This window comes from Schistocerca gregaria, chromosome 3 (genome assembly GCF_023897955.1).
Source record: "Schistocerca gregaria isolate iqSchGreg1 chromosome 3, iqSchGreg1.2, whole genome shotgun sequence".
Classification (NCBI taxonomy): Eukaryota; Metazoa; Arthropoda; class Insecta; order Orthoptera; family Acrididae; genus Schistocerca; species Schistocerca gregaria.
This window is the reverse complement of record NC_064922.1, coordinates 137775560-137793857: the sequence shown is the minus strand read 5'-3', so window position 1 is coordinate 137793857 and position 18298 is coordinate 137775560. Positions and strand designations below refer to the sequence as shown.

General features: G+C 41.7%; 1 protein-coding gene and 1 non-coding gene across 2 annotated transcripts in view; one reads left to right on the top strand and one right to left on the bottom strand.

Annotated features, from left to right (window-relative positions):
- Nucleotides 1–640: 640 nt before the first annotated feature.
- Nucleotides 641–18298, top strand: part of LOC126355338 (coiled-coil and C2 domain-containing protein 2A) — a 536251-nt gene continuing 518593 nt past the window's right edge. The window contains exons 1-5 of the mRNA XM_050005633.1: nt 641–841; nt 1023–1322; nt 1410–1562; nt 1645–1728; nt 3593–3682. Coding sequence (XP_049861590.1) covers nt 737–841; nt 1023–1322; nt 1410–1562; nt 1645–1728; nt 3593–3682 — 732 coding nt within the window. The 5' untranslated portion in view covers nt 641–736. The remainder of the gene's footprint in view (nt 842–1022; nt 1323–1409; nt 1563–1644; nt 1729–3592; nt 3683–18298) is intronic.
- Trnas-uga (transfer RNA serine (anticodon UGA)) lies at nt 6472–6546 on the bottom strand. The gene has a single exon. It is a non-coding gene; the product is annotated as a tRNA-Ser (tRNA).

The following is an 18298-nucleotide window of genomic DNA, read 5'->3' as shown; positions in this document are numbered from 1 at the left end:
AAAGATGGTGCACACACATTATCTACCTTACATTTATTTCGAGAGCCATTTGTTCTTTCAGAGACTATCCTAGAAATATTAGCAGCAATGATTTTTTTTCTTCTCGTTCTTAGTAACTGCACTTATATGCGCTGGGCGTTTACGAGTACTTGCTACATCCATATCCGTCTGCATCTGATAATCTACAGTTGATTCTGTTACAGGTCTATCCACTGAAGCAATACCTGTCGGCATATATTTGCTTGCAGTTATTTTTGTCGAGCTGCCGCCATCTCCGTACTACCCACTGTACATGTCGTACTACAAGCAGTCTAGACACAACCATTGCTGCACTTTTTTAAGCGCGATCTTTCGGCAGAAACAGGAAATGTAATGTGTAGATTTGCTGCTTAATTACTAGCGAACAAGTGTAAATGAATAAATGTTACATAGAGCGATCCGAATTACAATGTTATTGGTTATAATTCTGCATTTTGGTACTTTATATCACAGTCTAACTGTGACCACAGTCTAACGTGGTATCCTTTGCCTCCAATAAAATCCGCCAGTGATAAAATTCGAGCGCCTTGGTCAGTGATCTATGGCCGGTGCAAGGAGGTTAACCTCCTTGTGTCGGTGGCATCCATGGTGGCATCCTTATTCGCTACATCTCTGATATACTTGTTTACATCGTTTCCATGGCAACGTGCTTGTGTTTATGTTTGTAATACAATGATGCTTTGATATATTTGTGACAATGTATCGCAAACATCGAAAAGGTACAGAAGACATTGAAGAAGGCGATATAGTGACCGAGGAAGAACTTAAAACGATTCGCCGGCAGTCGAAATCGTCAGCTTGGGTTAGTAATAATACTAAACGCAATGGGAGTGACAGCTTTCTTGTAGAACATCTTTCATTTTACTGAAACGACTTTGGTGATGAAATAATGAATAGTTCAGAGGGTTATAAACACTAGTTCCGCGATCAGAGTCTTAAAAATGATTGAGTATTATAATTTCATTGCTGTTTGTGATTTACAGGTTAACAATGAAATGGATAGCTACACTGTGGTATCTGAAGTTATTGTACATAGAGAGATGGAGCAAATGGAAACAACATTTACATCTCCTACAGCCCGAAGTGTTTCATCTATTGTGTCAGCTACTAAAGACAGAAGAAGGAAGAAAAGCAGTAGCCATTCACTGTCACCGAAGTCAAAAGCTTCCAGTAATGATGTGATAGAAGTCCCATCTCATACAGTGCGAACAATCTCCCCGTCCACCTCCGTTTTTCAATCACCAGCGAAACTGAACAGTGACATGAATATTGTCCCTGTACATGTAAGCAGTGGTGCTCAAGTGTGGATGTGTGTGTAAAGAAGAGTGACTGTGCAAAAATTTATTTGCGCTGCAATTTGTCTGTTGCAGGAAAATATATCAAAACTTGGTCTGGCGCAAGAACCTTCCGCATTTGATCGAAAAAATGAAGCTGTGTCTCCTGAAGAGCAACCCAGTGATTTAAATGAAACCATTAGATTGGCTTCTCATATAGAAAAAGTTAAAAGTAAAGTAAAGACGAAGGTAAAAATTAGCAGTTCAAATCTGAAAATAATTCTCCTGTTTATATTTGTTGTCTCATACTAAATCATGGGTTTATCTACAGCACAAAGAACATTTGTTATCCAAAGACAGACAACGACGTCATTCTAAGCAAGGTATGCAGAAGAAAATAAGTAAAATTGGAAAGGTATGTATTGCATAAATTATGGTAAAATAAGCATAATTCCAGAAAGTATTTTTAGGTTTAAATGTAGTGTATGGCGTGTAGAAACTAATACTGCCTTGTAGATCGCTATTCTTTTTCTTCTTGGTGACAAACATTTGAATTCAACAGTACTTTATATTTGTGCATCATGTACTTCTATGTGTTTTTTAAAGGTGTCACAGCATTTGTTACTTTTTGTGGCATAAATGTCTGGTTTGTAGGATAAAATTTCTGAAAGTGGCATGGTTATTTTCTGTAAATACTTTGTCCATTGAAGGTGAATTTTCAGTGCAGGCCTACAAATTTTACATTACAGTTGTTTGTCGTTGATTAATCATGATTATGTTCTCAACGCCTTTTAGGTAGGCTAGACAATAATAAATTTAAAGATGTTCATTACAATTGTGGGGAATAAGGAATTGTCAACATTTTCTCATTACTCCGGTTAGCTTTAAATATCAAAATAGTGAAGTATTTGTGGAATTCAGGCAGTGGATAATTCCTTCCATTGGGGACGTTGCACAACATACTGTGTTCTGCTGTTATGAAGCTTAGAGTTCATTTCTGTGTAACACAATTTGATTATTACTGAAAGAATAACAAATGTTTTTGGGTGGGGTTCGCCTTTAGCAAAACACAATTTTGTTTGTTGTCCCAGATATGTTTCACTGCAGTTGCAGCATCATCAGAGTTCTTTTTTCCTTATTATGGCTTCTTTGCACATGGTGTGGTTTTCCTGCTGTATTACGTTTTTACAGTGTCTGTTCTTCTTTACAGTTTGTCATCTGAAAATTATGTTTCACTTTCATTTTCTTGTTTCGTCATCTTCTTTATTTAAGGTTCTGTGTATTGAGTTTTAGCTGTGTCTGTCACAGTGTACCAGCTGTCAGTGACAGTGTCTGGGACAACAAACAAAACTGTGTTTTGCTAAAGGCAGACCCCATCCAAAAGCATATGTTATTGTTAAAGCAAACACAGGCAAAAGAGCTTCAACCTCAAGATGATTACTGAAAGAAGTTTGAAGCATAATAAAATTTGTAAATTAGTCTATTTTTTATTATTCACTTCAGATTCTACAGAATGTTTTATTTTTTCAGTGTACTTCTTAATTTTTCAGTAGATCACAAGTGAGGTTTTACAATTGGTGAGATGCTGAAACTGCATTTTAGAGGAGTTAGAGACCCTTGACAGCCATTGTGATTTTGCTTTTCTTTTATATTTTACTTACAATGTGCATAGGAATGGTTTCTGTTTAAAGACAACAACTGGTTTCATGCCTCATTTCTGTTGAATCTCAGTTTGTGCTCCACACCCAAAAGACGTCATAGTTGACTGAGCATTGCTTATAATTTCCCTTTCTTTCTTCTTCCTTTGAATGAGGAACTTTAAATTTCCTCTGCCTGTCACAATTTTACACTCTCAGCTTAACTGTGCCTCATCATTCCCATCTCATGTCACATATTATTATGTCACTAATATAGGTTTTTTTCCTCACTTTTCCCTCCATTTCTTACTTTATGTTTTTGGTCTTTATATATTTTCTGTTTCAAGAGTCCTTCATTGAGGCTGGTTAAATTTGTTGTATATAAGATATAGGAATAAATGTTACTGTACTTGTTTCCACATTTTGAAAAAAAAATAAAATAAAAATAAAAACAGGTATGTGTGTTTCTGAGAGGATCCTGTGTCCAAAAACTTTTAGTTTTTTAATTATTATGGTAATAACTGGTTTCTATGTTGTTATTCATTTATTAAACTTAAATTTGATTTATACAGCTGAGTTGATACAATTATTCAAAACCACACAAGGTGTTAGCCATCATTTAGCATAGATTATGGTTACTAGGTTGCCGTGAATGGAGAAGCAGAATTAAAATCATTGGAGAAGGAAGCAGTTAGAGAAAAATGGAAGAATACTTTATCAAAAACAAAAGAGGTAAGCTGTGGTTACCACTCTGATGATGATGATGATGTGATACTGTTAAAGAATTATTGGTGCCTTCATTCAGTAAACCACTGTGAGCCAGGTACAAAGATTCTTCTATTAAGCTTTCCAAACTAGAAGATGCACACAGTTTGCTAGATATTCACTTCACATTTTCTGTGGCAGCAAATTACAAAAACAAATTATAGTTTTTTGACTGTACAAGAAAGTAAAATAGAATTTGATAGATAAAATAGAATTTGATAGATCTCATACTAAAGATGTCATACTAAAGATGTCATGTCATACTAAAGATGTCATTGCTATAGGGTCTTCTGGCTGTTGAGACCCTACAGATATTATCTAATAAGAGGTAGTATCCAACTTATGTGTAATTAAATTGATGTGTTCTGCTTGTTTTATTATTTAGTCTTATGTTAGAGGAAGCATTTGGCATACCAATACTCATATCATTGACTCTGACGTGTCAGAACTGTATTCATACAGCACATGATAACTATTGTTTTATGAGAAATAACGATTTGGTCATCTACACAGTAAACATATAAATGATAAGCAGCAACATTTCCAAAGGTAGTGACTGTTCTATTGATTTTACTTTATTACCTTCAACTGTAGTAACCACTGTTCCTGAGTATCACATCATTGACATATAGCTTGACCTGTGCTGTATCCCCGAAGATTCCCCTTTATCATGACATATACAGAACACTATAAATGATTGAACAAGATAGGGGAAAAAAACTGACCAGTTGTAGTTCTGAGCAATATGTTGCACAAAAAGCGAGCTATAACATGCTACACTTCATAGCTGCATACGGCATACTTAGCTGGTTTATTAAAAAAATTATCAAGTTTCTATGCTTCCAAGACTAAACATCTCTGGTACATGCATATACATCAATGTAGATTATTGATTGTATATTAAAATCATTTTGTTTGACATGTATCAAATAACTTATGAATACATGAAATTCTGGTAAGTTAGAAAAATTTTGGAAAGTAAATAAGTAGAGCCTACTGGGCAGCAGATAGGCACATAACAAAGAAACAAAGCTAATGAGTTTGCATTCTTTCTAAAAGCAGACATACAGTTTGCTTAATTGTTCCTATAGTTGCAACATATCAAAGGCTTAAAAGTACAAAGTCTGACCATTCCACTGAACGGTACTTTTAACTCCCAACCTCTTGGCACCATGGCAACAGTTAACTGATATGCGATAGATGAAACCTGTTGTGAAATCTAACTGTGTGTGGCTTGAGATTGTTTCACCTGTATATTATTCACAATGGTCTCTGTGCTCCCAACAGTCACAAATCTGCATTTGCTAAATGCTGTTAGTTTATTATCTGGACAGCAGATTAGTTATGTGTTTGTGAAAAATTCCTGTCACTCATTCTCTTTAAGGAATTAAAAGTCTCATAAATACTTTATTTCTTTATTGTAACTGTTTATTGCACCTGTAATCACTTGCTGCCATTTGCTTTAGATATCAGATTACATTCAAACACTACCCAAGTGTAGGACCACTTGTTAATAGTGTTAAACATTTTTGCAGTCAGATGTTGCTTATTGTGACCGCTGTTGACATGAAGGAAAAAAAAAAAAAACATTGGTAGAAGAAAGTATGTTAGGATAAAATGGAGACACCGGCTACTGAAAGTATATCTTTTCATGTGGTGATAGCTGTATGTACAACTCCGCTACTACTCCAAAGATAACAATTTTACTTGGCACTCAGTTCACTGTTTTTGATCACTATGACAATACCATAAATAGCTGTTGAGAAACAAATGCAAGAAATCTTTTGTTACATGTAATTACTCTTTCTCCCCTGACCCCACAAACCACAGTTGGTTTTTATCCTCCTCAAGAAGCCTCTTCCACAGTATTCTGTTTTCTTTCCTTGCTACCAGTATCCAGAGACCCTTGGCAACCTGATCTCTCGATCTCATTTTTGGCCTATATAGAAGTCTTCATCCTTCTGCTTCATTCTCTGAGACTTCTCTCCGTAAAGATCCCTGCTCTCTTCTATAGACATGGGAAGCCCATCTTAGTCTTCTTTTTTGGCTTCTGCAAGTACGTCTGTTTCATTGTGTAGCTCCCTGTTCTTTCATCTGCACCATTCTCCTCCCTCATAGTTTGGTCCAAATATCTTTTGCAGGATTTTATTTTTCAAAACCTTTTATCTTTCTCTCCATGCATTTATCTATTCTCCATATTTCTGCCCCATATAGTAACACTGGTCTGATTATAAATTTTATATTTCTTACTTTTGTTCCTCTGGAATTTATTTTAGATAGCAGTGGTTTGTTGAGTGTGTATGATGCTCTGGATGCAGCTTTGATATTCACATCTATTTCTTGCTTTTCTTCGTTTTTGTTGTTTACTACTGCTCCCAGATATTTAAGCTCATCTACTTCAGCCATGTGTTTATTGATTTGCAGAGTATCCCGTCTTTTTGTTCTGCAATTTCTTTCTGCCCTCATGAATTTCGTATTCTCAACTTTTACTTCTAATCCAGCTTCCTTTGCTTTTTGAAAGAGTCATTTTTCTAGCATTTTAAGGTCATCCGGATTTTCAGTGATTAGTGCTACGTTATCTGCAAAGGCCAGTACATTTACTTTTGTTCTTATTTTAATTCCTTTTTCTGCTTCACTTGCTGCACCTAGTGCTTCCTGTATTACAATGTTGAACAAGAGGGGTGATTCCAGAATGAGATTTTCACTCTGCAGTGGAGTGTGTGCTGATATGAAACTTTCTGGCAGATTAAAACTGTGTGCCGGACTGAGACTCGAACTCAGGACCTTTGCCTTTCATGGGCAAGTGCTCTACCAACTGAGCTACCCGAGCACGACTCACGCCCCATCCTCACAGCTTCCCTTCTGCCAGTATCTCGTCTCTTACCTTCCAAACCTTACAGAAGCTCTCCTGCGAACCTTGCAGAACTAGCACTCCTGAAAGAAAGGTCCCGAGTTCGAGTCTTGATCCGGCACACAGTTTTAATGTGCCAGGAAGTTTCAATAGGGGTGATATTTCATCTCCTTGCCTGACTCCTGTTTTTATGTCAAACACCTTGGAATATTCTCCATCCATTTTCACTACCCATTTTGAGGCTTTCAGTGTGTTTTTCATAAGATTTATAATCTTCTTTGGTATTCCTAATCTCTCCGTTTTCTCCCACAACTTATTTCTGGATATATTGTCATAGGCTTTCTTAAAAGCAACAAACAGTATTTTTTATACTCCCAGTATTTGGATATGACTTCATTCAATATGAATGTCTGGTCAGTAGGTGAATGATTCTTCATAAATCCCACTTGTTTCTCATTTATTATCACTTTTAAATATGGTTCTAATTTTTTGGAGGATCTTAGAGAATGTCTTATTGGCAGTGCTAATTAATGAGATGCCTCTGTAGTTCCTGTATTGTTGTTTGTTGTCCTTTTTATGAACTGGTATTATTATCATATCTTCCATTCCTCAGGCAGTCTTTCTTTATTCCAGATGTTTGTGTATTTGTCTTGTAATTTTTATTCATCCCTTCTTAAACAATTCAGCTGTTATGCCATCTCTCCCTGGAGCTTTGCTGTTTTTTTTTTAGTATTTTGATTGAGTCTGTTGTCTCTTCCATTGTCAGTGGTTCCACGGAGAGATCTACGCTCTGATAATCATGTTGTTGCTCCATTTCTGCACTTCTGTCTTCAACATTTAGAAGCTTCTCAAAATATTCCCTCCAAGTTTCCATACCTTGGGATCTTCCCAGAACTGTATGCCACTTTTATCTTTAATACCACACATCTGTGGTATATATCTTTGTCTGAAAAATCTAACTGTAAAACCTCTTGCATTTCCTGCACTTTTATCCTTCTCTGCTCTCTTGATAACATTTTCATATGCCTCTTTACTTTCGTTGGAATCCTCTTGTAGGTGTTTTTCTTTCGCTGCTCTTCTTTCTTTCACTGTTTGCTTCTGAAAACCATGGATTTTTCTTCTTTCTCTTTCCACATACTTCTAGTACCCTTCTTCAACATTTGTTTTTGTCATTTCCTAATGGTCTTCAATGTCAAGGTTGTCTTTCATTGTTAGAACAGCAAATATGTTTTGCAGCTTAATGACAAACTCCTGTACTTTGCTGTTATCATTCAATCTGTCTATGTCAATGTTATGATATTTTATGCTCTTCCACCACCTCTCCCCCCTTGGCTTTTCTATGGGCTATGACTGTTCTTCAGTGTACCTCTGCTACATCTAGATAATGGTCTGTGCCTGCTTACCTGGCTCCCATTATGGTTTCCACATTCATTATACTGCTTTTATGTCTTTGGTCTACCAAGACATGGTCTACTTGGTTTTTTGTTCTTCCATCTGGTGATACCCAAGTTACCTTGTGTCCTTCCAAGGAAAGTGTGTGCTCATAACCTTTAGGTTGGCTGCACTTGCACAACCTAGCAGCCTCACTTCATTTAATTACTTTCAACATGTAGGCTTTCAGTCCCAGCTATTCGTTTCCAGATGATTTGCCTTCTGCTTTTAGCATTGGCATCTCACACGATGTGCTTCACCTTCATAACATATCCTGTTGTCTTACTAATTAGCTCTTTGAAAATTTCATAGAAACTGTCTTTCTTTCATCCTCTGCATCCTTGGTTGGAGTGCATAGTGTAACTATTGTGATATTTGTCAATCTGCCTTTTAGTCTCATGATGCTATTCAATCATCAATCAGTTGGAAATCAATTACTGCTGTTGCTAAACTTTTACTGAATGTAAAACCTACTTGCTTCTGGAACTTTCCACCTTCTGATCCACCTTACATGTAATGTTACAAAATATCCTCCTTTACATAGCTCAATAACTTTGCAAATTCAAATACTGAAGACAATATTAGTAGCAGGGTATATTCAAAATTGCCCTCATGCACTAGGTGAAGGTGGAAGACCAATTCCTTTTTTGGTTTCTTAAATCCAGATTTTCCAAAAAAACATTGTGGCAAGACATTTCAGGTGTTAGTTTTCTGGATCATTTGTATTATTTTTCCTTTTTCTTTATTATTGAATGTGTTACTGATGGTGAAGTCATTAAACGAGTAGCACATGGTATCTTGACTACCTTTTACTGTAATATTTCCTATCACATTCTTGGTACAGTCCATAAGTTACAAGATTCCATCATAATTTTATGAAATTTTCTTGCAACATTGCCACAAGTTTGGGGTGTCTGATGAAGTCATGGGTCAAGAAGTCCTCACTTTTAGAATACTGTTAAGTGTCATTTATATAGTTTGTTTGTAAATTTTACATTAATATTATAAGTATAGCATAGTTGTTACTCACCATATAGTAGAGATGCTGAGTCACAGATAGGCTCAACAAAAAGACTGTCATGGAATGAGCTTTTGGCCAACAAAGCCTTTGTTAAAAATAGACAAGACACACACACACACACACACACACACACACACACACACACACACACACACACACACACACACACACACACACACACACGACCACAGTCTCTGGCAACTGAAGCCAAACTACAAGCAGCAGTGCATGATGGGAGAGGCAACCAGGCGAGTGTAACGAGGAGGCTGAGGTGAGGAGGAATAGTTGGGTAGGGTTTGGGGACGGTAAGGTACTGCTAGTGGGAGCATGCAGGAATGAGGTGGAGAGAGGTGGGGTAGCTAGGTGTATTTGGGAGCTTAGATGTAGGATAGGGGAGAGACGAGGATTTGCGGAAAAGGAGAGAAGTGAAAAGACTGGGTGCATTGGTGGAAAGACAGCTGTGTAGTCCAATAATGAGAACAGGGAAGGGGCTAGATGAGTAAGGATGTTGACTAACAAAGTCTGAGGCCAGGAGGGTTATGCAAACATAGGATATATTGCAGTAAGAGTTCCCACCTGTGTAATTCAGAAAAGTTGGTGTGGCGGGGGAGGGGCGAAGGATCCGGCTAGCATAGGCTGCGATTATATCTTTGTGATGTGGATCAAGCGTGACAACACCTTATCCATTTTCCTCCAGAACCTCAACACCTTCTCCCTCCATTTGCTTCACCGGGTCCTACTCTACCTAACAGGCCACCTTACTTGATGTTGACCTCCATCTTGAAGATACCCCCCATCCCCCCCCCCCCCCCCACCACCACCCCCCTTTCATGGGTGCTCACCGCTCTTTGGCGGGTTCGTGCTTTGCAGCATCTTTTCGCTCTCATGCTGCATGTCTATCCTCTTGCTTTTCCTCTCCCTTGGGGAACATGTTTGGGATGTTTTTGAGAAAGTGTTCTACATTTTTGGTAATGAGTATTAGAATACTCTCCACTGTGCCTTTTTTTCTTTCTTTGCTGACCATCTCCTATCCTTCCTTTATTTCAGCGTTTGAGGTTCCTCTTTTTCCTCCTCCCTGTATGCTTATGAAAGCTGGCCCACATGTCTGAAATGAAACAGGGGACTGGATAACGTGTAATTTCCAGCTCCAGGTCGACAGGTAGAGTTCACATGTCCCCCCTGGTACAGGCCAGTCCCAGGGAGGGGAATTGCCTGAGCTGCTAACTTCCCATATTGCCAATTGATACCTCTGTCAGATGTGCGAGAGTGTGACCTGAGGTGTGAACAGTCACCTATGGCGGGTGCGCCCCCTTCTGAAGGGAGCCCCCAGTTGAAAGGAGCGTGTCATAGGAGATGCTGGCAATCATGGGGGATTTCCTTGCAGTGAGGCAATCATCTTCACAGTCAATGGCTATGAAATGTAAACAGAATGAGGATAACAATTCAAAGACCCTCCCAGCTGCACCAAGGTTCCTCATGGTTTTACATACTGAAGATGGCCAGTCCTTCACTATGGTAATCTCTTCCCAGTCTGTTTTGACTTTCCCCCAAAGGCCCGCATTCCATCTCATGAGGGAGTCATGCTGCTCATATGAGATGATGTTCAATCAGCTCATTTCCGTGACTACCCAACTTCAGGCTGTTGCTATTCACCTTTTCCTTCCTTACTTGACCTCTTTTTACTGTTTACATCCATCCGTCATACAATGTCACCAGGGCAGATTTCCTCCAGCTTATTGGGCAGCTACCTCACCCCTTTCTGCTGCTCAGTGACTTCAATGTGCACCATTCCCTTTAGGGATTCTCCCAGAACCTGTCCGAGAGACGCCCTTTTGGCTAACCTTATTAGTCAACTTAATCTCTTCCATTTTAACACAGGAGCACCCATGTTCCTATCAGACTCCATGCACACCTGTTGCCATTTTGACATGTCCTTCTGCATTGCCCAGCTCATCTCGAATGGCCTGTTCTCTCTGATACATTCTTGAGCGACCATTTCGTGTGTGCTGACTCCCACCCCATCTCCATGCACACCCAAATGGCAACTTACTAAGATCGACTGGAAGCTTTACTCCTCTCTGGAGACCTTTGCAACAACATTTCTCTAGTTGTGATGACCAAATGGAATATCTTACAAACATTTTTGATACCGCTGCTGAATGTTCCATTCCTTGCACTTGCTCTTTACCATTCTGCATCCCTGTCCCTTGGTGTGCCGCCTCACAATTTGTGCGTGGAGATGTGCTCTCTGAATTTTTAACCATCATCCTATGATGGCAAACTGCAATCATTATAAACAGATGTGTGCACAGTGTCATCACGTTTTTCAGGATAGCAAAAAAGCTTGCTGGATTTCATTCATTAGTTCTTTTAACGATTCCATTCCCTCTCCTGTCATGTGGGGCAACCTCCAATGGCTCTCTGGGACCAAGATCCATCTCCAAATTTCCAGCCTGACAGTAGCAGACGATGTCATAGTGGGCCCTATTGCTATCTCCAACAACTTGGGCCACCATTTTGTGGAGATTTCGAGCTCCTCCCACTATCGCCCTGCCTTCCTCCATCGGAAATGAGTGGAGGAGGCTTGGGTGATGCCCTTCTCTTCCCCAAATCGTGAGTGCTGCAATGCTGCCTTTACTAGATCATTCCTCACTTCATCCCAATCCTGGCCCAGGACCAAATACTGTTCACATTCAGATGATGCAGCACCTCTCTGTCGTGGCCAAGCATTTTCTGCTTAATATGTACAGCCGCATCTGGACAGAGGGCACGTTTTCCAGACACTGGAGTGAAGCCATACCTAAGCCCAGTAAGGACAAACATGTTCCTTCTAGCTACTGCCCCATTTCTCTCACCAGTTGTGTTTGCAAGGTGATGGAACGTATGATATGTGCCCAGCTGGTATGGTTTGCTTGAGTCTCACAATTTACTAACCACTGCACAGTGTAGATTTCGAGTGCGGCATTCTGCAGTTGACCATCTTGTCACTTTCTCTACCCATGTCATGAATGGTTTTCTGCAGAAATCTCAGACTGTGGCCATGTTTTTTCAATTTGGAGAAAGCCTATGACACCTGCTAGAGGACTGGTATCTCCGGTACTCCCTTCATGTGGGGCTTACATGGCTGCCTGCCCCGTTTCCTTCAGGAATTTTTAAAAGACCAAGTTATCAAGGTATGTGTGGTTCTGCCTTGTTGAACACCTTTATCTGTGACTCAGGGTTCTGTCCTGAGTTTTGTCCCCTTTGCTATTGTCATTAACCCTATAATGGCCGGTCTCCCACTGGGCATCTCTGGCTCCCTTTCTGTTGATCATTTTGGCACATATTCTAGTTCTTCACGGACCTGTCTCATTGAGCGGTGTCTTAAGTGATGTCTTTATTGTCTTCACTCATAGTGCATGGTTGTGGCTTTTGTTTTTCCACTGACAAAACTGTTTGTATGAGTTTCTGGCAGTGGAATTGGTTTCTTCCACCATATTTACATCTTGGGCCTGTTGCTCTTCCGTTCATTGAAACTACAAAATTCCTGGGGCTCATGCTCAGTAGGAAACTCTCTTGGCCCTCCCACATGTCTGACCTGGCAGCTTGCTGTATGTGGTTTATCAATGTCCTATATATACTCAGTGGTACTTCCCGGGGTGCAGATCAAACCACCTTCCTACATTTGTACCGATCTGTTCTCTGTTCAAAACTAGGCTATGGGTGTTCTGTTTATGCATCTGTACGTCCGTCCATCTTATGCCGTCGCAACACTCTCCATCATCGTGGCATCCTTTTTACCACTAGCGCCTTTTACACTAGGCTGGTTGAAAGTCTGTATGCAGAAGATCCCAAAACTACTGCTCTCCTACCACCGTGACTTTCTCCTCAGCAGACATGCATGCCATTTGTCTGCCATGCAGGGCCACACATTCTGTGCCTCCTCCTTCAATGACTCCTTTGATTGCCAGTATGGGGCGCATCCCTTTTTTGTGTTACTTCCAGGAGTTCACTTTCAGCTCTTGCTCAGCAATTTAACTTCATGCTACCTGCAACTTCCCCTTGGCTTTGTGTAGCGGCCAGTGTTCGTGTTGACCTTCAGTTGCTTCCCAAGGACACTACTCCAGCCTCACTCTATCACCTTAAGTTTCATGACATTCACATGGAATTTTACAATAGTACCTTTGTGTATACTGACAGCTCTGGGACTGATCATGGTGTGGGGTGTGCCTTCATCATTGGTGCAGACAGTTTTTGGTATTGGTTTCCGGAACACTGCTCAGTATTTACTGCAGAGCTCTTTGCCCTGTATCAGGCCATGCAGTACATCCCATGACACAGGCTTTTCAATTGTTTCATCTACACAGTCTCTCTCAGCGCCCTTAAAAACCTCTGTGTGCTGCCCACCATCCATCCCTTAGTGCAATGGGTCCAGGAATACTGTCACTTGCTCACTCTTGATGGAGCCACTGTGCTGTTTATGTGGATTCCTGATCACATTGGTCTGTCAGGAAACAAGGCCACTGCTGCTGCTGTAAAGGCTCCAGTCCTCGTACCTCAGCTCGATAGTTCTTGTATTCCCAGTGATGATCTCTGTGTTGCCATATATCAGCAGATGGAGTCTCTTTGGCATCACCACTGGTACCCCCTTTCATGGGAACAAGCTCGAGATTATTAAGCCTCTCCCAGTGGCTTGGATGACCTCTTCTCAGGCCTCTCACTGTGAGGAGATCATCTTAACTATGTTGCTTGTTGGGCACTGTCTCTGTTGCCATCACCATTTGTTAAGTGGTGCTCCCCCATCACTTTGTGCACATTGCACCCAACTTTTGGCTGTCCACCATTTCCTGGTGGAATGCTCTTTTTTTAACTACTTACGTTCCCGTTTGTGTTTGCTGTCTGAGTTATTGGTGGTTTTAGTGAGTGACGCACAGTTGTCGACCACATTTTACTTTTTATCCAATTTAGCAATATGGTGAAGGCCATTTAATTTTTACTTCTCAAACTGCATTTCTCTATGGCATAATTTCTAAACCTTTCTCCACACCCCTTTCTTAACAATCTTCTTTTCCATCAATTGGGATTTATGTGCAGCCATTTTTAACTCCTCTCTTTCTTTTCGTGTTCAACAGTTTTCACATGGGCACATATGACCCTGGTTGTTTTTTTGCACTAAAACAAAACAAAAACAAATCAGAGATGGCCACATCAGTACCTCTGTCCTTATCAAACCTACCAACACCAGCAATACCCCCCCCCCCCTTAACAGCTGCCACCCAATCCATACCAAGAAGACCCTTCCGAACAGCCTAGCCACCTGTGGCCGTTGCATCTACAGTGATGAGCAATTGCTCTGATAATATACTGAGGGTCTCACTGAGGCCTTTACAGACCATAATTACCTTCCCAACCTTGTACAAAGACAGATCTCCCATGCCTTATCTTTCCTGTCACCCATCACCCACTACCTCCCGAAGTCCAACTGTTGGGCTGCAGAGGAGCATTCCCCTCATTACTCAGTACTGCCCAGTACTGGAACAACTGAATTACATTTTCTGCCAGGGTTTCAACTACCACTCATTATGCCCTGAAATGAGAAATGTCCTACCCACTATCTTTCTCACCCCTCCCACCGTGGCACTCCGCCACCCAACATGCCTACCCGATATCCTTGTCCACCCATGCTCATATCCCTGTAACAGACCTACATGAAAGACCTGTCTCATAGATCCTCCTGCCACCAGCTACTCCAGTCCGGTCACAAATTTCACCTATGCCATCAAGGTAGGGCTACCTGTGAAATGAGTCATGTGATCTACAAGCTAAGCTGCAACCCTTTGCTGCTTTCTACATAGACTTGACAGCCAACAAGCTGTCTGTCCACGTGAATGCCCACCGACAAGCTATGGCCAAGAAACAACTGGACCACCCTGTTACCTAGAATGCTACCTAATATGATGTTCTTCATTCCAGTGACTGCTTCACAGCCTATGTCAACTGGAGCCTTCCCACCAGCAGCAGCTTTTTGAATTGTGCAGGTGGAAACTTTCTCTGGAGTGTATCACACATTTCCATAACCCTCCTGGCTTCAACCTTCATTAGTCACTGTCCTTACCTATCTAGCCCTTTTTCTTTTCTTACTCCAGCACTATACAGCCGTCTTTCCACCAACACACCTAGTCTTTTTACTTCCCTCCTTTTTTGCTACCCCTGCCCCTCTTTCCCCCACCCTCCATCTAGCCTCCTGAATACACCTAGCAGCCCTGCCCTGCCCTCTCTCCACTTTGTCCCTGCATGCTCCCACTAGCAGCACTTTACTGTCCCCCACACCTACCCTGCTACCCCATCGTGTCCCCTCCCCACTCCAGCCTCCTCCTTACGCCAACCAGTTGCCTCTCCCATCATATGCTGCTGCTCATAGTCTGTCTTCAGCTGCCAGAGATTGTGGTGTGTGTGTGTGTGTGTGTGTGTGTGTGTGTGTGTGTGTGTGTGTGTGTGTGTGTGTGTGTGTGTTGGCTATTCTTGATGAAGGCCTTGTTGGCTGAAAGCTCATTTTGTGACAGTCTTTTTGTTGTGCTTATCTGTGACTAGCTTCTCTGCTATATGGTGAGCAGCAACTATCCTTTTCAAAATAATGTTCCATTTCACCCTGGGTTTTCTATTTTACAATAATCATTACACTGAGTAGGTTGCTGATTTTATACCAAACATTTTTTATGTGCATGTAATGCAGACAAACTAAAATTGTAATATTGACAAATTAATTGTGGTAGCACCATACATCTGAGTTTGACGAGTTTGTACTACATTCAGTGGAAGAGGAGGTGACAAACAGTACCAAAAAGGTAGCAAGTAGACAATGGTTTCAATGAGATGGTAATGTGGTTCCTGCATGATGGCAGACCATCTTATTTGTCAGATACTGCCTGGTATGTTCTATATGAGCTGTAGTTACACATGTACCACCACCAGAAGTTGCAGGCAGTGCAGGTACAGGGGGGTTCTTGCACCATAGTGTGGATGAGACCAGCCAGATTCTTCAGAGTAATTGTTCTCAACTCCCACAACAGTAGGGTGGTGTGGCGAAAACTCGTGTGTTGCTCAGCCCCATGTGTTTCAGGGATGATATGGTCTGAACATTTGGACAAGGTTCCTGGATGGGTGTGTGATTTGACCAAATCTTCTTCTGCCATATCTCACAGGTGCTACACACTTGTGATTCCTTGTCAGCATACAGTTTGCATCAAAACATTTGGTTTCAGTCAGATGTTAATGTGGTTCCTGCATAATGGTGGACTATCGCATTTGTCAGATATGGTCAGAGATTTTTTGGTACCACATTGTGGGCAACAGTGGATAGGTCACAGTGGTCTGATTGCTCGGCCTGCATATTCTCCCAATATGAAGCTGCTGGACTATTTCCTCTGTGACCACACAAAATCCTTAATTTACGAGAGCCCTGTGGCATATGAGAAAGGCCTAGTGGCACGGGTTATGCCTGCGGCAGATGGTGGAGGACCTGTAATTGGTGATCATGTATACCAAGACATGGTATTGAGGTACCATATCTATTTTGATGTCGGTATTTATTACATCGATCCCTACTCATAAGTGGACCCAGACAACAAACAGCAAGAGGCAGAGAGCAACATGTTTTGTGTGTAGTCGGGAGACAGCACATTTTCAAACCAGAGTCCCCATGCTAAACTTAACCATCTTAGTCCTCACTTCAAGTTCTCAAAGAATGTAAAGGGAATTTAATTATGGCCTGTAGTGATTCTGGATAGTATGCTATCTTCATTTCACACACAGTTTTTCAGTCATTGGGAAGGAGATTGACACACAAAATGCATTTCACTGGCAGTGCATGTGGCTAGATCACTGGCTGGCCATAGCCTGGCCATAGTAAGTATGAGATGGGTCAGAGTTTATTGTCATTTACAGCATCAGTTCAAGGTTGTGGAGAAGGTGCAGGAAAGACAAAACATCCAATAATTGTTCCAGAAATGTCAACCGTATGCTTCATACCAGCACCATAGTTGCCTTCCCTCTAGAGACTATATACACCAAGTGAGCACAGCGCTTGTCCCACCGAAAGACTTGGTAGCAGTCTCTGGGTCATGCATCTTCTTTCATACTGTGTAGTTGTTCCTGCAGGAAGTTGCTATATATGCTCAGTGATCTGACATGCTTTCCTTTCCACAAATAAACTAAATGACTTGTCAAATATGGTGTGCTGTTCTCCATAGGTTTACTATCCTATTCACATTTGAGTGTTAGTGTAACCTCAAGAGTGATTTTTGTTGTCTGTTTCTCTGGCTCACCCGTGGCACATTTTACAGCCCTAGCAATGTTATGTTCTTGACAGGGTCAGCATCCGGTTGCATGTACACTCCTGGAAATTGAAATAAGAACACTGTGAATTCATTGTCCCACGAAGGGGAAACTTTATTGACACATTCCTGGGGTCAGATACATCACATGATCACACTGACAGAACCACAGGCACATAGACACAGGCAACAGAGCATGCACAATGTCAGCACTAGTACAGTGTATACCCACATTTCGCAGCAATGCAGGCTGCTATTCTCCCATGGAGACGATCGTAGAGATGCTGGATGTAGTCCTGTGGAATGGCTTGCCATGCCATTTCCACCTGGCGCCTCAGATGGACCAGCGTTCGTGCTGGACGTGCAGACCGCGTGAGACGACGCTTCATCCAGTCCCAAACATGCTCAATGGGGGACAGATCCGGAGATCTTGCTGGCCAGGGTAGTTGACTTACACATTCTAGAGCACGTTGGGTGGCACGGGATACATGCGGACGTGCATTGTCCTGTTGGAACAGAAAGTTCCCTTGCCGGTCTAGGAATGGTAGAACGATGGGTTCGATGACGGTTTGGATGTACCGTGCACTATTCAGTGTCCCCTCGACGATCACCAGAGGTGTACGGCCAGTGTAGGAGATCGCTCCCCACACCATGATGCCGGGTGTTGGCCCTGTGTGCCTCGGTCGTATGCAGTCCTGATTGTGGCGCTCACCTGCACGGCACCAAACACGCATACGACCATCATTGGCACCAAGGCAGAAGCGACTCTCATCGCTGAAGACGACACGTCTCCATTCGTCCCTCCATTCACGCCTGTCGCGACACCACTGGAGGCGGGCTGCACGATGTTGGGGCGTGAGCGGAAGACGGCCTAACGGTGTGTGGGACCGTAGCCCAGCTTCATGGAGATGGTTGCAATTGGTCCTCGCCGATACCCCAGGAGCAACAGTGTCCCTAATTTGTTGGGA